Source organism: Drosophila melanogaster, chromosome 3R (genome assembly GCF_000001215.4).
Source record: "Drosophila melanogaster chromosome 3R".
In the NCBI taxonomy this organism is placed as follows: Eukaryota; Metazoa; Arthropoda; class Insecta; order Diptera; family Drosophilidae; genus Drosophila; species Drosophila melanogaster.
This window is the reverse complement of record NT_033777.3, coordinates 29,591,831-29,618,827: the sequence shown is the minus strand read 5'-3', so window position 1 is coordinate 29,618,827 and position 26,997 is coordinate 29,591,831. Positions and strand designations below refer to the sequence as shown.

The 26,997-nt window shown below is 44.3% G+C and overlaps 3 protein-coding genes across 9 annotated transcripts; 1 reads left to right on the top strand and 2 right to left on the bottom strand.

Moving 5' to 3' along the window:
• Nucleotides 1-1,670: 1,670 nt before the first annotated feature.
• On the bottom strand, nt 1,671-26,997 carry alph (alphabet). Of its 6 annotated transcripts, NM_001260427.2 has the most exons (8): nt 26,661-26,997; nt 24,665-25,556; nt 24,484-24,601; nt 22,257-22,340; nt 21,482-21,587; nt 21,355-21,409; nt 20,920-21,052; nt 19,886-20,664 (listed from the first exon to the last, which is right to left on the bottom strand). In NM_001260427.2, the coding sequence occupies exons 2-4, from the start codon at nt 25,475-25,477 to the stop codon at nt 22,273-22,275; spliced, it is 999 nt and encodes a 332-aa protein (NP_001247356.1). In that variant the 5' UTR covers nt 25,478-25,556; nt 26,661-26,997; the 3' UTR covers nt 19,886-20,664; nt 20,920-21,052; nt 21,355-21,409; nt 21,482-21,587; nt 22,257-22,272. The 6 variants fall into 6 exon arrangements, with proteins under 6 accessions (NP_651701.1, NP_733298.1, NP_733295.1 ...); NM_143444.4 differs by lacking the exons at nt 19,886-20,664; nt 20,920-21,052; nt 22,257-22,340 and adding exons at nt 1,671-1,773; nt 14,247-14,318; NM_170419.3 differs by lacking the exon at nt 22,257-22,340 and having other exon boundaries at nt 19,594-20,664.
• On the bottom strand, nt 9,974-10,351 carry Diedel2 (Diedel 2; the record flags this gene model as incomplete). Its single annotated transcript, NM_001260428.1, has 1 exon — nt 9,974-10,351. One exon carries the CDS (start codon nt 10,349-10,351, stop codon nt 9,974-9,976), a length of 378 nt encoding a protein of 125 aa, NP_001247357.1.
• Nucleotides 17,966-20,158, top strand: CG7568 (uncharacterized protein; the record flags this gene model as incomplete). 2 transcript variants are annotated; one of them, NM_001276142.1, is made up of 4 exons in its annotated part: nt 17,966-18,005; nt 18,065-18,140; nt 18,192-18,974; nt 19,027-20,158. In NM_001276142.1, 4 exons carry the CDS (start codon nt 17,966-17,968, stop codon nt 19,574-19,576), a joined length of 1,449 nt encoding a protein of 482 aa, NP_001263071.1. The 2 variants fall into 2 exon arrangements, with proteins under 2 accessions (NP_001263071.1, NP_001097972.3); NM_001104502.3 differs by having other exon boundaries at nt 19,027-19,531.

Below are 26,997 nucleotides of genomic sequence, written 5' to 3'. Positions count from 1 at the left end.
GTTTATATATAATATAAATATAATGTATATAAGCATGCTCTGGAAACTCTGAAGAGTAGCCGACGGTGTTGCTAAACGCCAAACAGCTGAGCGCCTTGACCGCACTTTCAAACTAGAGAGCGCATCGTCCAATTAGCATTTCCTAGGTATCTTGTATCTTTTTGTCTTCTTTTGTTTACACAATTGATTCACCCACACACAATTAGAATTCGCCAGATTTCTCACAGAATAACACCTTTGCGCACATATGTTTTCTTTATCTCGATTGCTGCCTTTGTTTGGAGTCTGCTTATCGACGCACGAAGCAGAATGTTTGCTGCGCTTTTATCGTAATTGCGATAATTAGAATTCCAATTGGACCGATTTGATTGTGTGCCATTTCTGATTTGCTTTATACATTCGTCGTTAATGGAACTACAGTAAAACCGGCTGAAAAGAATTCTGATAATAACGAAACATATTGTATCAAATCAACTTATAATACTTCCATTATAGCTTTTCCCAAAATAAATATGTACCGCCTTCAATTCTGTTGTAAGGGAATGTAATATAGTTATTTTCGCTTAGTATATTTAGACCATCTCTGCTAATTTGCAAGATACATATTATGATGAACGCACGCTTGCAGATACACATACTATTGCTTTCTACACGCTCGACAACCTCGGCAAGGCCGTACCGCATCGAAAGACGTTCCACGAATACGGATCAATGGTTTCCGAGAATTTACCGAAAATGACAGATAATGACGGTGGAGCTTGTCGCACAACATGTTATCATTAAATCGCACTCGTATCTCGGGACGGCATTCACTCAGCTTGCCGGGGATTCAGCCATCCAAGCGCATTACGCGCATTCGTTCCGCATTTCTTTTGGAGCACCCAGTGCCCATCCCACTTCTCCACCCCCAACGACGACCTTGGCCCCGACCCCCTCATTCAATCAGAGGCGACTCAACAGATTGCCTGTCGTTTGCCTGCCATTGGAGCCGAAGCAATTCCAATTCAATTTTAGCTGCGATGACGAAGCCGGCGACAACGCTTGCTCCAACAGGGATTTTCGCATTTTTTGTAAAAAGAATCCAAGTGGGCAGGGGCAGCTGGAGGTGGCGGTGGCGGTGGGCATGGTTCCAGGACAGGCACATTGTAAGCTATCAGCAGAGGAAGGAGCCAAGCGAAATCTCCAGCTGTCAACCGGGCTGTAGATAAAAACTACCTCCCGTGCAGGACACTTTCCGCAGTCCTGCCCCCCGCCTCACACATTATAAATACCATTCACGAGTGGAACGGACCCCCAGCCACTGTAAATATCCTTCGACTGCTCAGACTGTCGAGCAAACATGTAGTTCACATGCACTTGCGGTCAAAATAGTAATACTTCCTCCTGAATAAATCTTAAAAAATATCCTATTATTCATTTATATTTTATGATATATGTTGGTATTGTTAAAAGTTACTCTAATCATTACTCCAAAAAGGTTTTAATATTTTCAAAATGAGTTACTATCCATTGTTCCGCTGCTGTTAAAGTAAGCAACCGGTGTGAAGGACATCGTAAGTGAAATCGAACGCTTGGACTTACGGCGGGAAAAAGGCGACGAGGCATATAACCTGTGTGGATTCGATTGTGACAATCTATGGGCACAGAAAAATATTGAAGAATAGATAAAGGGTTCAGAGGAAGCGAGTTGTTGCTTTTATATGTTCATAGTTTTATTTAAAGATTTAAGAAAAAAGCTGTGGCGCCATCCATTCCATCATTTCTCACCAGAAACTGAAATTAAAATAATATACATATGAATTGTTGTGATATATATAAACTATATACTAAGTGTGCTTGATATTAGCATTAAAGATATAAGAATCGTATGGCGTATGACAGCACTGGAAATCGTTCAGCTCAAAGTAAAAGTTCGCCGTCGAGTTTAAGTAATGGAAACCCCTTTGAGATGCCCACTTATCAGCTGCACTTTCGAAGCATCTTCGGATTGCTCGCCTCAGCGAGTGCATTCAATCTGATGGTTGGCCAGGTGGCAAGTGGCTGTGGGACAGGGCATGTGGATGTGAATGGGATACAGATGATAATGCTAATAGGTGGGTGGATGGGTTGTCGACTGGTGGTTAGGTTCCATCGCTCATGTGGCGCTGGCTGCCTGGCCAATCAATAAAATTTCACGGCGCAGTAATCAAAGCATGTGACATTAGCGCAAAGTTGAATGAGTCCATGGCCCCGGATCTGGTTAGGCTTTTGTGTGGTGGTCTAACGTGTAGGGGTCGCTCGATAAATAAGTTCCCCTCCTTCGGCTTATACATACATAGGTATGGAAATGAGCTCCCCTGCAGAATCAACAGTTTGTCGCCTGCTAATTTTAAACCAGGAAGAGTTGGGGGCCAAAACCGGGACGAAACGGGCCAGCGAAGTTCACCTGCAAGTTTGTGAACATTTATTTTCGTGCAGCGCGCGCTTAGTGATGCGTTAGGGTAAACAGCTTACAGCTCCAGAGGCTCCGGTGGCTCCAGAGGCGGCGGAGGAGGAACTTGCCAACCGGTTTTGGTCTTTCGGTCGCACTTAACCGGGCCCGGTTTTTGGTTTGGTTTTGGCAACGACCAACTTGGACTGCAAATCGAGTGGAAGACTTCAATGCGTTGGCAAACGAAAATAAGTTGGCTCTGCCGTGGGAGCTCTCCTTCCTGTCTGCCACCATTTATTCTTGGCTCCGGCTCGAATAAATAGGAGTCCTTGAAGTTCAGACAAAGGTCGCACTCCTCGGTAGGTATTCGTATTCAGCGATTTGTGTCACTGCCAAGCGGCGAAAAATGATCAAAGTGCGCCCCAAATGGAAGGCCAAAAGGAAACGCCCTGGCGCGTGTTGGAAAGCCAAAAGGCGAGCAAGGAAGTCGAACAATTGGAAACCGGCTAGAAATGCCAGAAATGCCGCATGATTCAGCCGGCAGCAAGTGCATTTCGACCAGAAGTGCGGGCCAAATTAAACGGAAACGCAAACGAAAGCAGCTGAAGTGAGGAATTGTTTTGGCAAACTTCGTTTCAGCCAAGTTTCCGATAGAGTCCATCTAAATGGAGATTTCAACAGTGGAAAGGGTTCAGAAAGAACAGACAGTATATCGCAGGATTAGGAAACTTGAATCAAAACGAAGAGGTTAAGTTACAACGATAATCATATAAACTTTTATGCAGCAGAAGCTCCTTAAACCATGGATATTTTTACTTAACTTAAGTGTTCCTTCTGCAACTTATATGGAAACATAGAATCCACTCACAACTTGAAAGAAGAACAATATTAATACACGAAAAATGTTGTCACTTCAAGAGGAAGTGATGTGTCCAATAAAAAATGCAGTAGAAGGTCCTTAAATCTACTGCGAACATTACACATGAGTCATCTGTTCTTGGGAATCTCCCACTTAGCCTGGAGCACCCCATCCTTGCGCAATTTTCTGCTGACTGTCGCTTAAATTAGAACAGCATTCAGAGATCCTGCAGTATCCGCGCAGTAATGAAATCCGCTTTAGGAATTCATGTGGGTATAAAGCCGGAAAAAGAAATGGCTGGGCAATAGCGGCACCAGCCCGAGTGGAAAGTTGAAATTGCTTTGCCCAAAAGGACAGCGGAACGGAGCGGAGTTAACCCACCAGCTTGGGTTAACCGAGGGTGTCCTTTGGCTATTTGCAATATGCAAAATGCGACAAAATAGTTTGGGGGGCCACGGCCACGCCCAGCCACTCAACTGCGCTGGTTGCGTAAATAAACATTTAACTTTCTATTAGGATTTGCATGAGAAGCGAGGGAAAATTGGTGGTGCCATGTGCCATGAGGAGGACGAGGAGTAGAGCTCGACAGGATTACCGCGGCCGCAGCCAATTTAAGCGGACTCCTAAGGGGCAGAGCGCGGCTTAATCAGATTGTGGTCTAAACATGCTAATGGCATTATAATTATCCCCAGGGAATGGCACAGCCACCTGCCCCAGCGATTTGCGAATTGCCAACTTTTTGCCACTTAAAGCAGCTAAATTGCACTGTGGCTGCAGTCGCTCCAAGTGCGATCCCTCCGACATTAGCGAATAATCAGCATTAATGGCCAAGATACGAGCGCATCATCCGCCGATTCTGCGGATTCAAAGGGCCATTGTGCTGCAGCTTCTGTTTTCCATTTGGCCCCCCCCCGGCAGCTCGGGGATTATATCCGCAGCAGCTCAATGAAAAATTATATGTACATTGTTGTGGGTTCCGTTCCGTTCGGTTGGGTGGCCTGCCATGTGGATGACGCCCCTTGGCCCTTCGGCCCTTTTGTCCGCTCCCCGGGCGACATTGAAATTAGTTTGCATTATTCGAGGCAAGCGCTGACAGTTAATTGTTCTCCAGTTGCCCCTGCTGCAACATTGCTGATCTCTCTTGACAGAGCAAACCACAAGTTTGGTGAATGTAACGAGTATTCCCTTAAAAAAAAAAACCATAAGACTGAAATGGAAGTTTAACCTTCAAGCTTGCACAATCGGAAGTTTCTAGGAGAACTAGAAACTCGTCTTGCATTGCAAACATTGGACTGAAAAAATTACTTTTTTATTAGCACTTTAATATTTACATTGCATTCAAATTCAATATATTTTACGAAACATTTTTCTCAGTGCACTCTATTTGTTATCCATTGGCTATTGTCACCCACCTCGTGATTACCTTTAGGCACGGGCCAAATCTCCTGGTCATGAGCGCAGAAAAATACGTTCATACGCCCCATTGTCCACATTACGTATACGTAATACGCCACGGGCAGCCTGCAATCCACATCAAGAGCCACCGCCTGCTGATTAAGTACGAAAATTTATGGCTCCTTTTTGTACTGGATTCTGAAAGGCACTCTTCTCCACTTTGTTGTTTGCGTGTCAACCTTTTGGGCCATATAAATTAAAAGCAGCTCAGTCTCGGCCTCAAACAACTAAGCCACTTGGCTAAAATGTCTGTGGCTTCAACTGTGTAACTAAAGTCGGTTTAGCATCATTGTCAGGCCCAGATAAAAACTTGAAATCTGCTGCGGGTGCAACTTTGCGCTATATAAATGCGGTGGGACGGCCAAAACCACTTTCAACTGCTCCGAGCCGAAGGAGCACTTTTCCTCGCATTTCCACCCATTCCACCCCCCAATTTTCCAAGAGCACAACATCAGTGCGGGGCATCACGCAGCAGAACAAACAAACCAGGACCAAGGGCGACAGAAACAAGAAACAAAAAGCGAAAAACAACTTGGCCGCCCACTTTGTTTCCCTTTCCCCTCCCCGCACCAACGGAAAAGTCAATGGCAAAGGCAGCATGCCAGGCATAGTTTAGGCTACAAAATTTATGGTGTTAATTCCAAGTGTGTGTGTGTGTGCGTAGGTCCTGGGGCGAAACTTAATGTGTGTGCGTGTGTGTTCGGGTGTCTCAATTCGGGAGCCTCAGCATGCCACTTTGCACCATGAGCGGCAATAAGCTTCCAGCAAATCCAAAATGTCTTCTCACATGGCAGTGAAAACAGCAAGGAACTTGGTCAGGAAAACATTAAATGCCCTTTTGAGTCAAAATAAAGCATATAAAAATAAAGCAGATGAGAACTAAGTAAATTTGACACTAAGATTGATAAATATCTTCTAGGTGACACATACACTCGCATTCGAAAGGATTGGAGTTAAACTTGTAGGCCCTCAAATTGATTGAATGATGACGACAGAAGCGAAACTTTTAAAGAGCATATAAGATGGGGATAATTCGCATAATAAAAATATTAGAGACTTGCGAGGCGAAAAAGTGATGACACCAGCTAATCCATCATCAAAGCCGACCTTGAGTCGTCAGTCCATCTCGACTGGCCAGCACGAAAGTGAATCAGAGCCTCGTTCCCAAGAGTATTTGTCTGCGTAGTCGACTCTATTTATACTTTCTTCATTTCCTTTCCATTTTCCCTCACTTTTCCTGCTTTTTCCCATCTTAGGAGGCTGGGACAGGAGCTCAGGTTCAGCAGACAGAAGGATACGTGGTTGTCGTCGCAGTCATCGGTGATTTATTGTTTCGAAAGTTTTTCCCTTCCTTGCTCGGCCGTTGAAATGGCATAAAACTTTATTGAAATCCCAGCCACATCCGCCTCATCGGGAGCGCATCAATCAGGGCCCAGTAACATATGTCGGCAGATTGGTTAAATGCCACGCCCACTGCGTCAGAACCAGCTCCTAAGGCGGCCCAAATGGAAAATTGACTTTGAGCCGCATAAATTAGAAGGCCATAATGAAACTGGCCGCCGGACAGAGGCGGACTGCAGTGAAACAGTAAAAATTGCTGCAAAATGCCAAGAAGAATACAAATAGAGAGAAATCTGCCCTTAAAGTTAAACGCCTGGAGCGGGTCGAGGAGGTCATTGGGGGTCGGGTGAACCCAAGCGCAGCTGCAAACAATGGCATTTTAAAAGCTCAGGGCAGGACGAGCTCCGGCTCTTTGCCCGACCTCAAAGCCACAGACAGACACAGAGGAGGGGTTGAGAAAAATGCTGAGGGGATCGCAAACGCAGTGGGAAAAAAAATGCACTCTTTTGGATTCTTCTCAAGTGCAATAAAGTTGTACATCCACTTTTCGATAGATTAAAGTAGCAAATTAAATGGTATATAAACTTGTTTATTACATTCAACTTATGTTACGCGCATATTTTCCCAGTGTAGATGGCGAGTAATGCGCGGACGACAAACCTTTAAAAGACAAACAAGGCAGCACGACGGTGACACAGCGGCACACATGGCGTATGCGTAATAACATTTTGCGTTACATTTGCTTTTTATTGCATACCGCAAGGCGGATGCTCGCCCTCCTGTTTCAGTTCCAGCTTCTGCTCCTTTGTGTCCTGCGGCCGCCTTAATTTCCGTGCCATGAGGCACGGTAAATGTAAATGTCATACGGCTAATGCGAAAACTTTAAACTGCCCAAACAAATGAGGACCTTCCGGGGCCCGGAATAAAAAAACTTTCCCAAATTCGCCGTGTCATCCGGACATTATAGCACATAATAATTGCCAGTGGCGTCTAACGAATGGCCTCCAGTGGCCCCTTTGACTGATTTAAGAGCAGCCAAAGCACTTGTTTATCTTACGGACAAACTTTTCTCAAAAAAAAAGATATGAGCTAGGAAGTTTTTGTAGTGGCTTTAAAGTAACAAAAATGATTTAAACTTTATTAAGTCATGGTCAGTTTAAGCTCTACCAAATTTGATAAAAACATAAAGAATGATGCACATATTCGTTAAATGTATTTAAAAATACTTTGTGTCGCATAAATTGTGCCTTAATTAAGTTACAGTCAGTCAAGTTGTCGTGGCACTATTCGCCCAATAACTGGTCAAAGGCTGACAGGCTCCATTGAGCAATCAAACAAGGCCGAGAATCATCAGTAGTGGCGGAATATCCTTTCGGGAAAAGGCGAGTCCAACTGACGAATGTCGGGCACAGCCATCGGCAGTGGGTAATTGGGAGGCCAAAGTGGCGGAGAAACTGGCAAAAAAGCAGCAAATTGTGTCATCCTCCATCTATCTGTATCTGTATCTGTAGCTGTATCTGTAAGTTTGCTGCTCGAAAACTCGATTGAGTGGGGCTGGAATCGCGGGCGAAAAGAGGAAGGAGGATGTGGATGGAGTGGAACGCTACTGAAACGGAAGCCGCGATTAAATACAAATAAGGCATTAAGTGCAAAGGCGCTGAGGCGCATAATACAAATTGCGTCGATTGGGGAGCGACGGGGAATTCCCGATGATTGGGTGGGTGGCCCCTTACCAGCAACCCCCCCCCCCCCACTCACAGCAATGGGTGGCTGGCAGTTTGTCTGGGTGCTCCTGATTGCCATGTCGCTGCCACTTTAATTCAGAGACAGTCGCGCTGAGAAATGAAGGCAGAAACTATGTCTGTCGACAGCGGGAAGACTCAATGGTAAGTTAAGTGATTTAAGAATGTACATTCAATAAGTAATGTCAGTTAATGTTACAATTCAAATCAGATATTTCAGCTATTTCTTAGAACACGCTTAGAAAAGCCAACAATGGCAAGGCTCATTAAATTCATATATTATGTTATTCCGTGGCCTTTAAAATGTAATCTAATAGTCAGTCAGTATTTCATTAGTTGCCACTCAAGCAAACTCAACTCCTTGGAGAGAGCGTGTCCTAGCCAGCTTTTTGTTGCCAATCTCTATACATTTTAGCCATGGCCCGCCAATTTATGCTCGGCAATTGCCCAGCCCCTAAGTAGGCAACGCTCTTCGCTCCATCCGCTGCTATGCAAACTGCCTGCAGTAAAGGACACGAATTGAAATTGGAAGAACAGGACACTGAGGATACGGAGCATGCGGCGGAGTGGAGAGGATGGGACAGACTAAGGACATTACATTGCGGCTGGACGCGCTTCGTGGGGCAAGTATACCAACAAATATATATGTAATGAAAACAGGAGAACTGGCAATTGAAAGTGGTCTGCTTAGTGGAAGAAGAAAGCCACACTGGGCTTTAAAAGTTGATGGCGGGTGACGGGTGCGTACTCGAGATTCAGCTCCAAGGCCGAGTCACCGGGTGCAAGTATGCCAATTTATATTTAGCCTTATATTTAGACGAGCGTCCTCTTTCACTATGATGGTGGATTCCTTTCTCGCTTTTCTCGCTTTTCTTCTTCCCGCTCGGCCAGCTGCACAATTTTGCGGTTCATTTAATATTTTTTCGTGTTGTTTACCTGGCCGCTTGGCCAATTCTGTGTGGGCCAGGTCGAGTGGCGGCCAGCGGCCAATGGCATTGGCATCGGCATTAGTATAAGTCATAGTATTGGTATTAGCCCTGCCATTAGCCTGCTCCGCCGCGGGCTCTTTGAAGCTAACGAGCTGCCATGGCAATTAGGGCGGGAGTCTGCACCGCCGGCGGCAGGAGAGCTAGCTCTTGGTTTTCCATTTATATTTTATTGCCACGAATTGTGAGCTGCCAGAAAAAGTTGCGCCAAGTCATCACAATATGAATAAGTCAACGTTCGGTGTGCACCGAGTTCGATTTGCAGGAGCAGGAGACTCGCAGCACTGAGAAAAAGTTGCCAGTACTTCAAGGGGAGTCCAGGAACACCCTACACTCGAAAACCTTCACGGCACACCCGTTTCGCGCAGTGCATCCGAGTGAGTGAGTGGGCATTTGTCGTGGTAGGTGTCAAGCACCTGAGCGACGCTGAACTCAACTCGAATCAACTCGGCGCCCTGTCAATAATGTGTATGCATTCAGTTTGTGTGTGGAATCAACAGGGCGTGCAGTTCCAATTAAATCCAAGCATTCGCATTCAATTACTGAAAAGGCGACAAATGCACACACCTCCAATAGAATTTTTTTGCAGTTCGAGATGAGAGCAGGAAATCCACATTCAGGCAAAGTTTTTCCATCAAGGCTGTACAAAAAGCTGAACAGAAATGTTCCGGGAATGGCCGGAAGTTTACAGACAGGTATCGAGGGAAATATGAACTAAATTCTAAGAGATTCTTAATTCTTAAAGTACAAACTTAGACAAGAATGCTAATCCTAAAATTTGAACTCCAGTTGATGGACACTCGAGTTGAATTGATTGAAATTGACAGCCGTGTAGCAGAGTGTAGCGTAGAATCGAACTAAATCTGAAGGACGGCGTTCGTATGGAAACAATGCCAGCCGCGCTTAGACAAAAAATATCCAGCTGGGGGATGTGCCGCATTTTTTATGCCATTGTTGTTCGGATGCCAAACTAGTTCCATATGCGGATGTTTTTCATTTAGGGCTGGCGGAAAAATAACCGTACGGGTGGCTGTTGGCAGCGGAAAATCCAGTTTACATGTCGAGTGGAAAAAGGGAGCAACAAAAAGAAGGACCCTAAATGATTTTCCGCTACCAATTCAAAGTATGGGATTTGAAAAATATTTTCAGACTCTATTTTCAATTGAAAGTGTTCAGCTCTTTAATTTATTTCAAATTCAATCTTCTTAGGTATGTATTGGCACAAAAAGCACAGCTCGGTCCTTTCTGTGCCCAGCAATTCGATGCCGTGTATGTAGTTCTTTTTCAAAAAGTCCTTGGCAAAAGATCCTTGAAGGCAGCCCCTAATGCATTGGCATCCAAATACATCGCACGCCGCCTTGCCACAATAGCTTCCCACGAGGGCCTCTCCATTGGGGCAAATTGTGATCTTGCAGCCAGTGCCATTGCTCTTCGCACCCACCACTCCACAGACTCCGCCACGGATCTTGAAGTGCAGAGTCGCCGCAAAAGTGCAGCAAGTCGAAGAGGCGAAGTTAATGCATGCCAGCCAGAAAATCGCGATTGTTAGCTGGTTCATGGCGAGAGATTCAGAGGAATCTGAATAATCTTCTCCTGCTGCACTGCTACTTATAGCAAGTTGAAAATGTGGTTATTTGCTGGGAACTGCGTACTTTCTCCAGGCGAAAGAGGTCAGTTCGCTCGGTATTGAGCGTTCGAATCGAGTATGTAAATTACAACTCTTTTTTGTTTGCCCTTTCGATTAGCAAAACCAAATGATTCAATATGCAAGAGAAGTGACAGAATTCGGCTATGTATTTAAGCAAGTGCATTGTATGCCTACAGCTTCATATTAGTTTGGCAAGCAAACTGCTCCGATTTTAGTATCGCCTGCTACCCACTAGTTTCTTGCTAAAAATACCTTCGGGTTACTTGGGGTGGGGTGCTTGAATTACATCTGAATTGGCAACGGATTGGATTAGACTCGAGCACAAAGTTGCGCTGGCAGGCGCGTATAAAAGTGGAGCACACACGCAGGAACATAAAATGTGGGCACTGATTACATTTGCATATTACGTATACGACCGGGATATCGATGCAAGCAGCTAACCCTTTCCCTCTCCGTTTTCCAGAGCAGCGAGGAGGAGTGTGTTTACGCAAGGAATTTAATTTCCAACTTTGACTTTGGCCAGGCGGTGCCCGAGAAAAGTTCGTGTCGTGTAAACTTCGTCCTGCCGGTGGGCTACTGATCTAATAAAAGGACTGGGCGCCATGTGTGTGACACTTGTGGAGCAGCCCGGCCAGGCCAACGGGATTATGCAGCTCCGTAGCGAACTTTAAATTATGTAATTCAACACGTTGCAGGGGAGAGGGGGCTGGTGGCGGCGGTGGTGGAGGTGAACGGAACGCAAGGAGCAACATGCAACATGCAACGCGCAACGAACAAGCGGCAGACGCACACGAGCACGTAATATTTACACAGCGAAAAGTTTCAGATGAATTCAGAGATATATATTTATAATATATTAACTTAAAGAAATTGATATATAACAAACGTCATATATATATGTATATATGTATACATATAGCTTAACAAATACATTTATTTGGAAGTGGTAACCATTTTTATCAGTGCCCGCATAAATTGTGGCCCTGTTGCAGAGCCAGCGTTCTCCTTGTCGATGGATGAGTATGCCCCACCTGGGATCCACGAATTTCAATTAACGTGCCAACACGAACGAGTTGCTCCCCGTGGCGTCCACCAGCCAATTTCCCACCACCACCACCACCTGCTTGATGGTACGCAATAAATTCGCCAAAAAATAAAATGAAAAGCAAGTCGGGCAGGTAAAACCACCCACGAGGGGGGGATATGGGGAGTCTCGAAATAGCCTACTTATCGCAGAATTTTGTAATCCCCTGCAACATATATGTTTCCCATTTCTGTAGCACTTCGCACTCACATCCTCATTGCACTTTTGAGTTTATTTTAATCTCTCGAGCGATTAAAACGTGACAGAGCGATTTCATTCAGCCCGGCCACGCCCACTGGCACGGGGATATGCCGACTGAAAAATGGGCGAGATTTATATGTATTTTTGGCTGCTGTTTGGGAAAAAGCGCTTCAGCTGAAAGCGATTTTATCTAAATTGCAATGCGAACGAAAATCATTTATAAGAGTTGTACGAAAAGCAAACAATGGAGAAATCGTGGCAACGATATGATTGGATTTTCAGCGAAATTCCAAATGCTTTAAATTAATCACGGCTAAACCTTATCCACAGGATATTTAGTTTAGCACATTATTGAAATAATCAAGAACCACACCTTAATCGCCACAAGGGCGCCATAGATCCCATTTCGATTAGCCGCACATTAAAACAATATTCGAAGTCCTTCCAAAAATTAGCTTTTCGAATGGCCCGTGATTGCAGATAAAAAACCTTAATAAAATCCAAACGCAAGCCTCGTTGGGTGAACGAACTGAATGTCCTGGGGCAGGATCTGCGTGCCGAGGTGTTGCATGTGCCTCGGCATACATAAAAGGCAAACGTGCGGGTGCTAAGCAAACACACACACACAAACACACACACACACGGGGAAAGGACATTCACACACACGCAGGATGGCAAGGAAAGTCAGGCAGCTAAGCTTATTTTACAAACGCCAAAGGCTGACTTGAAAGTGAGCTTAATAGGCGACGTGAGAGGAACTTTGTGCGCCAGGAACGAGCGGTTGAATGACTTACTCCGCCACCTCCCCCCGTTGTCCTTTGATCCCCTTGCCCGCCAAGCTGGCTGCGTGGGTGGGCCATATCATTGGATTAGGGCGATTATCTTCCTCAAATATCATTTTGCACGAATGCCAACAATGTCTAAATTTGCCGCGATTACATTTAAGGTGCCCTACGAAGGTGGGCGCTTATTTCGCCGGGGGTATGGGGGCGTGGCCCTTCTGCAGACCGCACACAAATGTTGCAGGTGTGCGGTTGCGTGCGTTTTTGTGGTTGCCAAAGGACCGTCGAGCTAACCGAACACCACCCACATTCCCGCCCAATTACACACAGAGAAAAGATGATGTAACTATTGAGTAAGTAGACTTAATTGGATACGAAGATATCTAAATCCTTAAGCCTGCCAGAGTAAATAATGAAAACTTGCATCCCTGATTTAAGCTATTTTCCCAACTTTAAAGATCCACATTCAGTTGCTGTGGAAAATATGAGCTCAGCCAGCTCCACGTTGCTGGCTATTTACTTTTATGGCTTGTTTGCCAGCTCGTGAAAAGTTTCGGGCCGCACGCCCAAGTGACCCATTAAACGAATTGAAAATGAACAACAGCTCGTCGAGAACTACAGAAACTCCTTAAACCCTGTGATAGGGCTGCTCCGCAACTCGGCTTTGTACCACGGCGCGTATGTGTAATAAATGTTGATTGAGTTGCACTGCACTGCATGCAGGGCACGGGCGTAGTGAAGTCACATCAGATCGAGATTGCTGGGCGAAAGTTGTGGTCATTGCGGTCGAACGGATTTCATTGAATCCACCGCCCTGCTGGAACTCACAAAAATCCCAATATGCCATGGCAATGAAGGAACTTTGCCAGCCAGAAACCAGAAAACTTTACCCATAAGCACACACAGTATGGCGAAACACGACCAACCAAATGCACAAAGCACAGGAACAAGCAAATAAACAAACAAAAAATGAATTCACAAACTCGTGCCAAACAACTGGCAAACGGAATAACAAAAACGTTTGGCATTTGCCACTTGTGGCCCTCGTGGCGGCAACGTGGCGTATACGCAATATGCAATTAACTCGACCATTTCCTTTCGGTTATGTTCCACTCTCGTCGCTGGCACAGGTGCAAATTGAAAATATGTTGCCAATTGATGTTAATTAAATTCATATTTGTGCACTTTGAGTGCCAAAAGTGCTTCGTTTCTTTGAGCCATAATAATTTATCCGAATTTATTACGCCACTTGCCCTGTTTTGATAAATTGCGTCAATGATTTCGTAAATATATTCATAAATTGATTAAGATCGTCAGTGGTGAACCTATTGCATTTCTTAGCAAGATTTTACCTTATACTTCCATATTAAAACTTTACCAAATGAAAATGCAGCATACATGAGTGGATGCGACTTACATAAGCGGCTTCAAAAGTCATTTGCACACACGGTATGAGCCAGCCGAGCGACAACCAACAACCATTTTGGCCAATGTTCCTTGTTTGCATAAATTTCACGCACATTTCCCATTGCATACTATTTGGGGCAAATGAATTTTGCATAGATGGCCCACCATTCCGCTGTGCGGCTGCACCCACACACACTATACACTATGTATGTACACTCTAGTATGTGTGCTGGCTGCATTAATGGATTCCATTTTATAATTTACAACGATAACATTTTGAATACATAATAGTGGGGACTGGCAACACAATCGTATAATTAAAAGTGCTCACCTTTGGGCCATGCGAATGTGGGCAATTGATTTCGCTGCTCTAGAATGGAATAAAATATGAGATTCCATTGCCCTGCAAGTGAGAGATAAACAAAGTAATAATTAGTTATATCGATTATGAGATACAAAGAGTATTATTTTTTTTTGCAAATAGCTTTTTTTAAGGTAAATAGCAAGCATTTATGAGTGTCCCACAATCCTAAATTTTCTCTCTGTGATGCGAACTGAGAACTTGTTGAATGCCTAGGGCTAAGATATGGCTTATTGCACGTTTGGCCTTTCGCATAATTAATTGTTTATTACTTTGTCATTCGATGTCAAGTGCAGGCGATCGTAGGCGACATTCGTAGCTGAATGTCATCGAGTTTGAGTTGAGGCCAAAAGCGAAGCCCCGCAGAAATCAGTGGAGATAAATGGCCACTATAATGCGCACAAATTAACATGCCATTCATCTTTTAGCCGGCCCACTGGCGTTGGTAGCAGTTAATGGCAGCAAAATCTCGGCCAACGAATGTGGCCTGCAATCAGTCTTTGAAAACACACACGCGTTTGCTGGGCCACGTGGACGAGGGTAACCGGTACATATGATTTAATATAATATCTGCGGAGGGCAATGCATAATTCATTTTAAGCACCACTTACCGTTATGACGAACGGTCATGTAGGCGATTTAAGAGCGCGCTTAATGCCTTTAATACGCTGTTTTGTCCCGAAAAGGGAGCTTCTGCCGGTGCTGACCCTGATTTATGGTGCGTATACTTGATGCGGCCGCTTAACCGCACAGAGTGCCTGCCAAACTTCCTGCTGCCGTTTAATAAAGCCCACAATAAAACTTCAAAACATGAGCACACATATACCCACACAAACAAACGAAGGATGGCGAACCTGCAGAGAGGGCCATTATTAAATTTATAACATTTCGATGCGTCTGCATTTCAATTGGGAAGTAAACGGTTTAAGGTTTCCAGCCTGCACACAATTTGGCCATAAACTTTAGTCGACTGCCTGGCTGCCGGGCAACTCGGATTTTGATATATTCAAACCTTAGGGATGGCCAGGCAAACTTGTGTTTTAGGCCAAGCAAAATTTCATTTATCAAAGTCGTAAACTTTTCAGTGGCCCGTCCGCAGAATACGTCATAAATGGGGATTCGCACAGGCTCAGGTTTGTAGGTTGTTTATTTGCTCGGCAACTCGCTCTCTTGAAGTTTCGATAGTTAAAAAGGTGTCTAAATATCCTACTTTAGAGTACTCCTTTATTCCATGGATTTCTCTCGTTCTTCCTTCAATTTCGAATTAAAATGGCTGAGTTCTCCATTTGTTTTGCTGATCAAAGGACATCAACCGGATGCGAGAGCACAGCAAACAAATATGCATAAAAATCTATACCATTTAACTACCACTCAGATGACGATGGCTGCGCTGTGAAATCTGTGAAAATGATTTTAGTGCCGCATGGCACGGCAATTCGATTACCAACCGTTTGATGTCCTGCCAGCCACCCAGCCAGCCATTCAGTCTCCCTCTCCAATTAGAGAGCCCCTAACGACTCCTTTTAGCTGAAAGCCTGAAAACCGGCCACACACGTCAAAAAAAAACAAATACCAAACAACCGCGGGCAGGACAAACCGAAGGGAGAGGAAAAATCGAATTCAATGTCGCTTAGTCAAACACAAACCGAGAATCTGTTTATAAATCGCTCATCCTTCTAATTCGACTGGTCTATCGGCTTAGCAAATGTGGTATCGCCAAGTTTTTGTGCCACTCAAGCAGTATTTGGTCCAAATGGTTAACGATGAACCCGGCTCTCAAACTGTCAAACAAACGGGCATAAAATGCGGCAATAAAATCGGTTTTTGCTCCTTTTGTTGGGGGCAAAGGTAAGGATCGTATGTGTGTCTATAATTTATGCAAGCCGGCATTTTCATGGCTAACAACACACAGAGTGATTGCGAGTGAAGCCGCCTGCCGGAAATCAACAAAAATTTATTGAGCATAAATTCAAATCCGACCGCTGCTCTTCGCCTGCCCCCGACTGTTGCTTTGTTTATGAAAGCGTTTTATGGGCTTTTAAATTGATTTTATTTCCATTCGTACTGCCATTTACTCGTCTCTGATTTCCTCAAAGCTTCCGCTTGCCACGAGTCCTGTGGCATCCCAATTACCCACTGTGCCTCCAAATGAAGAGATGAATATTCTGGAACGGATCACAGCTGTTGCTTTTGCCCCATCCGATTATTTCCAGGGGATGGCAGACCTCCTCTCAGGTGCCCCGGCTCCATTTCCATTTCCATCTTAAAATCCTCGACATGTTGTCACTGCTCCCATGCTCGCCACTCAATGGACATTCAATGAAATGTTTTATTATTGACCAAGACAAAGACTCTGGCCGTCTTATCGCTTTTTTTTCGACCCACACAACTTTTCTGCGCGATTTTCCAACATACTGAGAAAAAACCTTAAGAATTTCAAATTTTACCATCTGATGGCATATTAGTTTGATTCACTAACCGGGTTTTGGTTTTTCTCAGTGCTCCTTAGATATCCTCGCACTTTTCCCTGTCCACTTAACTTGGCGCCTGTTCGCTTTCAGTTCTCCTGCCACTGTGCAGTGAAATTGGGTGCGATAATATCTAATCATTACTTATCATTTTGGGCCACGCAGAGGTGGCACCCACATCCCCAGTAGTACCTCCACTTGGCCTTTTGTGGGCTGGCTAAGGCGCCTGGTTCCTTGGGTGTCCGACTCGATTCTATGGGACTGTCGTCCTGTGGTCGTCACACAATCCCGTTCACTGCCTTTCTCGAACCCGAGGCACCGATTACTGAACAAATTAAATTAGTGAAAATGCCGAAACGAGCCAGGTGAAGCAATCTAATTGCATGGTGGCCGGGGATTTGCGGATGGGTGCGTGTCTGCCCACGTGGGACATATGGTAAATCTGCTAAAAATGCGACCAGGTGTCGGCAGCCAATTGGCCTCTGGGGTCCTTGGCTTCCGTTTCCCATCTTGAACAAGCTAATTAGGTTTAATGGCCAGAGACCATTTAGCCGGTCGCTCCTGTCAAATGCCAAAGGGGTTCCCCGAAGGACAATCGGAGGTCAAGGGTTAGTTAGGGTTCACACAGTAGTTGCTGTCTGGCAAAGTTAATTAGTCATGTGCTTTTCGTCATTAAAATCGACTTGACCAAGAAAGACGAGAATTTCGAACAGAAATCAATAATGCAATTACTGAGTATTAAAATGCGTGACTAATGCATTTTGTAGGGTGCTTATTAGGATTAGGCAGAATCTTATACATTTAAAGATCAAGCTATCAAGCAAACAGATTTTCTTTTTTAAAATATAATTTACAACAAGTAAGTAAGAAAAACTTTACATACAAAATGGGGTTCTATGAATGGCTGAGTAGGAAAACCGGCTAGGATAAGCTTTTGTTAGAAAAGCTTCGTTTTAAATGGGAACCAACGCAAACAAGAGGGAGTATAGAGTCACATTCTTGCATAGAATCCGAATACATTACCCTACATCCTTGAACCGCCCGATGAGTCCTCGACACAGACCTAGCACAAGGAAGCCAAGGTGAATCGATCAAACAATACCTTTTGGCATGGCAGCCAGTCCAATCAACAATGGCTCAATTAAAGCAGGTCAGCAAACTGACATGCAGCGGAATGCGCCGTGTTGGAATTCTTGAGTTGCAAGTCACAACAACCTCAGAATGAGTGCCACCAAGATCTTCCTGCGCTACTATCCGCCAGGTGGGAAGGATCATTAAACCAAGTGCTAAGTAGCTATTGACTATCTTGGCTTTTTCCAGGACTGGCAGTTAACTATAAAACCACGAAGGGCAATGAACGGCTGCGTCACTTCGATCTACTTGACCTAGATTCAAAGTAAGTAAATCCTGCAAGGATACAGTTTATGCAAGTACTTCTTTTGTACAGAACCAACATTGAGCCACTGGCAGACAGGATCCTATTGCAAACCTTAGCCGAAGCGGAGGAGGAGCAATCACCTGCGGATTTGGAGAAGTCACCTCCACCTCGCCCTGTCAGCGGAAGTGTCGCCAGGTCACAGAACGCCTTTAGTGCTCTGAAACAGGCTCTGGAAAAGCTGCAGAAGAAACTCCGAGAGCCTGTGAAGAAGAAGTTCTATCTGCACAAGTGCCACAACTCTCACATCCTGCCTCTGACCAACGTATCCTTCGATCGGAGTGGCGAACGCTGCCTCACCGGCAGCTATGATCGCACCTGCCATGTGATCAACACCCAGACGGCTCAGGTGGAGCACATCCTCAGTGGCCACGACAATGTCGTCTTTTCGGTTGGATTTAATTTTCCCCATTGGTTAGTTTATCTACAAAGCGGTGGATCTGGAAATAACCTGACAACTTTTTCAATTATTTTCAGCGACAAGATAGTGACCGGATCCTTTGATGGCACCGCAAAAGTTTGGTCCGCCACCAGTGGCCAATCTCTGTGCACCTTCTATGGACACACCGCAGAACTGGTGGCCGCTGAGTTTCATCCGGTGGATGGGAAATCCATTGCCACTGCTTCCCTGGACGGATCAGCCAGGATCTACGACGTGGAAACGTCTCATGAGCTTCAGCAACTGACCCATCACGGAGCCGAAGTGATTGCCGCCCGCTTTAATCGCGATGGTCAGATGCTGCTCACCGGCTCATTCGATCATTCAGCAGCTATTTGGGATGTGAGGAGCAAGAGGTGGGTTGAGATCTGAGTTCTGAAAGATCACTATTCGAAGTTCCCCTTGCAGTCTAGGGCATCAGTTGCGAGGCCATAGCGCTGAGTTATCCAACTGCGTTTGGAATTTTAGCGGATCTCTGATTGCTACTGGCTCCCTGGACAACACCGCGCGGATCTGGGACACTCGAAAGCTGGACCAGGAACTTTATCTGGCTGCCAGGCACAGTGATGAGGTGCTCGATGTCAGCTTCGATGCAGCCGGCCAACTTTTGGCCACCTGCAGCAGCGACTGCACGGCCAGGGTCTGGAGGCTAGAAGGATCCTCGGAGTTGGAGATGCTCTCCCTAATGGCAGGACACTCGGATGAGGTGTCCAAGGTGTGCTTCAGTCCCAGTGGCTGCATGCTGCTCACAGCTTCAGCGGACAACACGGCTCGCCTGTGGCTCACGGAATCCGGACAGTGCTCCCAAGTGCTGGCTGGTCATGAGGGTGAGGTGTTCAGCTGCGCCTACAGCTACGCAGGAGACGCCATCCTGACCGCCTCCAAGGATAACAGCTGTCGGTTCTGGAGATGATACGACTGGTACACTGTGCAGCTGAACGATGGTTCCATTGACTGATTAAAAGCTTCGGAGTGTGTGTGTGTTTTTTTTTTATCAACATTTACTACAAACTCGAGCGTAATTTTGCTTTTCTCTCTTAAGATTTTCTTCATCAACTCGTTTCTTATAAATTAATAGTTCTTAGTTTTCATTCTCGTTTCTTTAAGATCGGACATTATTGTGGATTTCTTTTGTTTTGCTTCTCTTACTTAAGGTTTAGGTATTACTTTTTCGTTTCCGTACATAGATAGTTACAGGTTTTGTTTGCTAGTTTGGTTTCCTTTTACCATTTTTTTTTCTGGTTTTCTTTTAACATTTTTTTACTTTACATTATTAAGTTTCGCTGCTTCTGGCTTGGCGACACATCTTCTCGTACACATATAAAGAAGGTGAACAAAAGGTGTTTTAGATAACAAACGTTTTACAACTTACAAAGGTCCGCTTTCGGTTCGGAATCAATAGTTAATACATGGTTTTTGTTTTAATGAAAATATAAAGTTCTTTTACACAAAAAATTTGAGCGAGACTCTCGCGGTTTCTTAACTGTCCTCCGTTCTCAATAACATTTGATACCACATTTTCCATTAGTTTTTCCTGGCGCTTTTCCTACTGCTGATAGCTGATTGATGAGGAGAAGTGACGGAACGAAAGGACACACAGAGGGTTTACAACGTTCACATAGATGGATGGGTCCTTCAGAGGGATCCGATCGGAGTAATCTGTTCGGTGTGGTCCTGGTGCTGGCTTTTAGCCATCCTTTGATTTCGTCCGATTCCGAGTCTCTGAGGTCTGCTCAGGTACGCTCTGTTCTAGATCTCTCCTATATCTTAAAGTTGTGTGGGCGTGGCTGTTCGTATTGTTGTGTTTAGGACTGCTTCGTACAAACTATAAATGTATCGTTACTCTTATTATTATCATTATTAGTAGGTTTTTCTTTTGTGTTTATCAAAGTAGAAAACTGTTTGGTGTGTGTTCTTGTATGTTTTTGCTTCGTTCAAGTTGTGTGGCTCTGCTTTCTGTTCTGTTCGGTTCTGATCTGATCTGGTTTCTGCATTTGTTTAACTGGTTCTGTTTCGTGTTTCGACTGCAACCTAATGCGTTGGACTCTGCAAGAATAACAAATATCTGGATTATTGACCGTGATGGGCAGCCGATGGGTTAGGACATTTTCAGGCAGGATGCACACTTGCGGCGGAAGCGGAAACGAAAGTGGGTTGATATGGATGAGACATGCAGTGACAGACATGCGGTCCTTCCAAGTCTTGCAACAAAGGAAACAAAACATAGCGAAACAGAATGGAAGGGGGTCGATGATGATGATGTTGGGGCTAGACGAGCAACATAATGAATTATCTGCTTACATTTAGAGTATGTGAAGCATAGGGTGTTTAGTTATCTTTGTTCTCTTGCTGGTTGGTTGTTGGTTGGTTGGTTGGTTGGTTTAAAAATGAACAATTAGCATTACAAAATTCATATATCATCATATGCATACAGCTAGAAAAAAAGAAAGAGAATAGGCAGCCATGATTAGAGGTTACGATTAAGGGCCGAGAGGGGAACCCAACTAAACATGGAACAATGGTGAATGGTGACGATCGAATGAACTGCTGTGATAGCTCTATCATTACCAAATCCTCTGGTGTCGATCTACTGATTGAATCAGAAAAAAACAAGGCAATTTCAAAGGCTACGGCTATAATGGCCAAAAACGGTGCTATGCAAGCGATAAAATATATGTGTTAGCATTGGCGAAAGCGCAGCGAACTGAGTTACAGATTATAGAACAGATTTCGTACTTCACATGGTCGATCCGGAAACTCTTGCTTGAATGTGCGCTCGATAACGTGATATCTGCAAAGGTAAACAAAAAAACACCACTGATTAGCAATCGCCGGACGCTATTTACGGGCATGAAACACTCACTTGGACTGTAGACCTCCTCCGGGTGGAAGACCTTCGATGTCGTCTCTGTTCTGCAGACACTTCAGCAGATCCACGTAGTCGGTTATCTTGCTAGACTCTATCTCGTCTGCAACAAAATCAGAGAGAAGTCGATCATTAGTAATGTGCGGTTTAGCAAACACTGCGTTAGCTCGAATGGCGTTTATAAATAAATATTTATGTACATAAATGGTCCATAAAGAAATATGAATTACACAGTTAAGCTACTTTAAGTAAATGCAATATATAGATACGAATGCTGTCATACAAAATATCAAAAAACGGGTATGTGTTGGCCTCTCAAGCGATTGGAAACAAGGGAATTTACTTGATTGCTATAGAAAAGCGCAGTCATTAACATGTTTTGAAGTCTTGGCAATCTCGCATTGATGGTATCAGCAAAATTTTTTTGTGAAATAAAATGCAAAAAAGCCTTAGGTACATTTAAGACAATCCAATTGATCTGATCATAGCAAACTGAAAACTTCAAATACAGGATTTCTTAGCAAAAGGATTGCATAGAACGGTTTTTGTTCAATTCAATTTTCCATTGTGGCTATGGGATACATGCATTCTCGATTATCTGCTGGATTGTGTGGATCACTTTTTACAATTAACACACAGATAAGAAATTATTGGAGGCGGGTCTGGGTGGGTGTAGGCAAAACAAAATCAAACCATTTAACCGATAAGATAAACGATAACGTAATGACAAAGTGGCTTCGAAAAGTTACAAACTACAAAAGTATAGACGTACCTTATGCTCACTCATCTTAAATTTGAATTGCTTTCTGTTTCTTGTTCTTGCATTGACAATTGGCCCATTCGGCTAATTCGCGCTCTGATTTGGTGGCAATAGTGTATTGGAAATTGGGAATTGTAGTACGAGGCGCGATCAACAACCGGAAAACAACAACAGCGAATGGCTAAAATTTTCCTTTTGCCAAATTACTTTAGATAAACGTTAGGCATTAGTTGAAACCTGCTCTCACGAAATCAGGTGGAGCTAAGGAATGTTTAGCTTTCGAAATGAACATAATAAAAATAAAGCAAAGAAACAAAAGTGTGAATAGAGAAAATGGAAATAAGCAAATGAAAGCCGAAATGATTCCAATAGAACAGCAGACAAACACTTTGGCTTAGGTTTTTAAATCTTTCGTTAAGTTATATTTTTGACTATCATCAATGGTAGTTCATTAATCTCTAAAAGTCGTGTATGTTCGGCTGTGTGGGATGTGTGTGTTTTACACTTTTAACTGGATCACCAATTTACCAGGGCACCCAAGTACAAATATTTCGGGGAAGTTGCTTAGATTGAATGGAATATGTCTGATCGATTTGGGTGGAGTAATCGTTTGCCTTCGGTTAACAACAAGCACAACAGTTGGTGAGCATAAGGTTTACAATTCGGTTTCGTTAACCTACGTATACATTCTATAACATTTCAACTCCTTTGGCTACTCTACTCTAGGCTAAGTAATTCGTCTGGACACTGGACATTGGTTTATTGCTTAGCCTAAATAATTTCTAAATGGGTTAGCTACTGTGACCAGTGGTGGGCAATGCATGCTCTAAGTCTATTCACTAACTGGCTAATTGTAAATCGTACGAATTCGGTCTAAAGTAATTGTCTATATCAACAAGGTCGGCCTGCGGGTTTTTGGCCGAGTTTCACTTTGGTGCCTCGAATACTGAAGTCTCGGATAAACACCACCAAGGGTTATTCATTGCTTTAAATACGTAATTCAAGTAATACGACTACAGTTCATCTGAGCGGTTGCTAGTTAATAAAATATATGTTTTCATTGCTTCTCAAAGTTTTTGTCAGCTATTCAGCTTATTTACATTTCTATCTACAACTAATCTTCTCTGAAGACATTATACTCTCCTATTTGATTTTGCTTAGAAATTAAGATTTAATTCGCTACTCCTACTTAGATACATCAATTCCAAGTGTTTGTTTTGAGTGTCAATACCTGCGTACGTTAAGTATTGCAATTTCGTTTGATTGATTCACATCGCGCCTAGTATCAAATGGGGTATACGTATATGCAAGTAAATGTATATACAAATTGGTTGACGGGTCATTTAACTACTTAGCTCGGGCAGGTTCGTCGATAATTGTTATTATTTAGGTGTATATGTACGACTAAAGCTAAATGGGCTGGATTTCGCATACATGGAACGCTTTTGGCAGTGGCTGTAGTGCACACAGGCATGTATAAATAATACTATAACTCAGGCTCACACACGGGGCAGACGAACACTGGTCAGCCACACGCACAGCCACCAGATATGACAAACTAACACGCTATACAGGTATTTGCTATGCATTAGTGATAGGATATTGGTCGAACGCCCACACACACCCCATTTACATATTTATACAGGCAAATATCGGTGAAAGCTCTCTAAGGGAATATATAACTAAATGTACGTGATGTCTAAGCACTAAGAATATGAGCATAAATGAGCCACATTATGTAGAGTATACAACATTTATATAGCACTCTTGTAAAAAAAAAAAAACGGACTTCAGCCTTTTTGCTGTTGATATGAATTTGTAAATTCGAAAGGTTTCAAATAAGTATTAGAAATACACATATAGATTATCAGTGCCTATTATTATCCATCCAATAGAGCTTTCACTGTACTTGAGGTGGGTGTGCGAGGAGTTCATTCTTGGCATTAGTAATGGCAATGGTTTGGTTTTCGTTTTGGTATTGTTTTTCGTTTTGGAACTACTTCGGAAAGGAATTGTTTTGTAAGATTCTAGTTTTGGACAAAGTGGGGCATATACAGCTCTAGAAGCACTTTGGGTCGGGACTGTAGGCCATCGAGGAGCCCATATAAAGTACTCGTGACGCTCAAGGTACAAAATATACGTATTTCGGTTCAAAAGAGACGCGAAGACGGAGGAGACCACTACGCCATGGGTCAACAGTTTACGATTAGTTATAAACAGAGTAGACGACTAAGACAACCTCTTGTGATCTTCTCGATTTGCTTTTCCAGACGATGTTCAGCCTCTATCGCCTCCTCGGTGGGCTTCGGAGCTCCGGGGAAGGCAATGATGATGATGCTCATGTTGTCGCGGCTACCCTGTAGTCAAGAAATGAACAGCATGTGAAAACTTTGACGATATGCATGGTAATCAAGACTCACCTTGTGCAGGCAGGTGTCCACGACCTGGTTGGCGATGCTCACTAGGTTACTGGTCACCCGCATTCGCGAGTGGATGAAGCTGCACACGTCCTCGTTGGACATCACATCCCAGATTCCATCGCAAGCGAGCACCAGGAACTCATCGCTATCCTGGCGGCTCTGACAGAATATCTCCGGTTCCGGCGATACCAACTGCTCGCACTGTCCCTTCTCCTTGACGTTCTTAAAGTCGTAATCCCCAAGGGCTCTCGACACTGCCAGGGTACCATTTACGCGCTTTATCATAACACTGCCACCCGCATTATAGATGCGCTCTTTCTCCTCCGGCAGAATGGGTTTGTGATCCTGCGTGGCGAACACCGGAACACCCTGGCGGCACAAGACGGCCCTCGAATCACCACAATTGGCGATGTACACTTGCGTGAGGCCGACAAAGGCGCACACGGCGGTAGTTCCGCCGCATTTCTCCGACTCCCGGGTGAATTCCGGCAGTTCCCGCATAACCTCGTCGATGCGCAGGAAGCCGGTGCGAATGCCCTTCACGTGGTCGCCTCCAATGAATTCCTCGGTGCTAATAATGCTCTCCAGAAGGTGCTTGGCACAGTGCTCCGACACCTTGCATCCGGCATGCCCGTCGAACACGGCAAAGAAGCTCCAGTCCGGCAGGGCATCCCCCAGCCCGGCACGAGCGTAGTAGGCGTCCTCCATCTCCGACCGCCATCCCTGCATCGAGCTGACCCCGAAGAGCAGCTTGTTGCCCTCACCCTCGTCATTGTGCTTGGCGGTTTTCGGCTTATCCAGGAATCCGCCCATGTTCACTGAACATGCTGTGTGCTGTGTGCCGGGCGGGTGCAATTTCTCCTCCTCTTACGGCTAGCCGGTGCCAAGGAATCTACGGATCGAGGACACAAGGGTATGCAACCATTAAACGACTGCCAATCAATATCAACCAGCAAGACCTTGAACTTGAACTTTCACCAGCGGATGACTAAGCAAAGGTCATGCCAAAATAGATAGTTTATAGTTTTCCACACACAAATAATAAACTGAATACTGTGTCTGAATATTCCTGTAAATGGTATCTGGATTTTTCTGACACAAACGGATGTGCAAGTCTCGGCTTTTGTAAAACCATTTCATTTCATAGAAATTTCTACGGAAGTTAAGTTGACTCATGGCAGTTTGATTTCAGCTGAACATGAAATAATTATTTGCTATACTCTTTCTAATTCTCGACCTGTATGAGTCGTAAACGCATCTTGACCGTCAGTAGGATGCTGGTAGAAAATCCAAAATAAGTATTATCTATTGATTTGAATACTTTTACTATAACTTGTGTTATTTTAACCTGTTTTAACCTGAACTGTTGAGACTGAAGGACTCCAAATATAAGGTACTAACTACATATATATAAACCGGCAAAAACATGTGAATTCCGAACTGGAATCAGCTGGCGCTTCATAATTAATATACATATACATGCTCATACATATGTACAGGGTACATTTGCGGGGCTTCCCCCTGTTGAGTTTTGCACTTGTGCCACAGAACAATAACTGTAAGCCGACTGCAAGGACATGGAAAAAAGCGCAAACACAAATGGGGGCGGGGCGGAAGACCTCGCGGCAGCTGCCCGCCCACGCTTTTCACCGCTATTTCCTCTGTGTCCCGCGCTTTTTTGCATTTCCTTTTGACACATCGATTTATCAAGGACGCGGCTTCGTCCTTCCGCTTGGCCGACTAAATTTAGCACTCGAAAGTGGGCGTTAAATACATTTTGTGGAAAATGTGGGGAAAATTGCGCGCAACAGCATCCATATCCCATTCACAAAAAAAAAATTTGTTTAGTGGCCAGCAAGTTGGCAGCACCGATTTCAGCAGGGGCGGGGGGTGGTGGAAATCCGGCATGGCCACCAAAAAATGGGAGGTAATGAAAACGCACTCGCGATTTATGATCTTCGGTGCTGGGAAAACCTTCGCCTCTCGTTATTTTCACCTCGCAAATTTTAAGTTTGATGATCTGCTTCTTCTTCCTCCGCTTGCTGCTCTTCTCTCCGCGTGCGAGTGGTTGTGTGTGTGCGAGTGCGTCGGTGAGCTGCGTGCGTGTGCGTGTCTGCCGTAAGTAAAAGTTTAAGAAGAAAAAACGATCGTTTTCCACTTGATTTTCATCGCCTACTAGCGCTTTTAAGATCAACGAACGAGTCGCGCACTTAATAACACTTCTGCGCGATCCCGAAATGCACTTTCGAGGCGGAAATGGAGTTTTTTCTAATATTTTGATTAACAAAGTGACTAGTGATGTAAAAAAGCATCGGGCATCGATGTACTGAGGG

Excerpts from the sequence above, each read along its gene's own strand:
- alph (NM_143444.4), bottom strand. The coding sequence starts at position 25,477 with ATGGGCGGATTCCTGGATAAGCCGAAAACCGCCAAGCACAATGACGAG. Across the intron at positions 24,602-24,664 it reads TGGACACCTGCCTGCACAAG|GGTAGCCGCGACAACATGAG; the intron begins GTGAGTCTTGAT and ends TCTTGACTACAG. Across the intron at positions 21,588-24,483 it reads AATCGAGAAGATCACAAGAG|ACGAGATAGAGTCTAGCAAG; the intron begins GTTGTCTTAGTC and ends ATTTTGTTGCAG.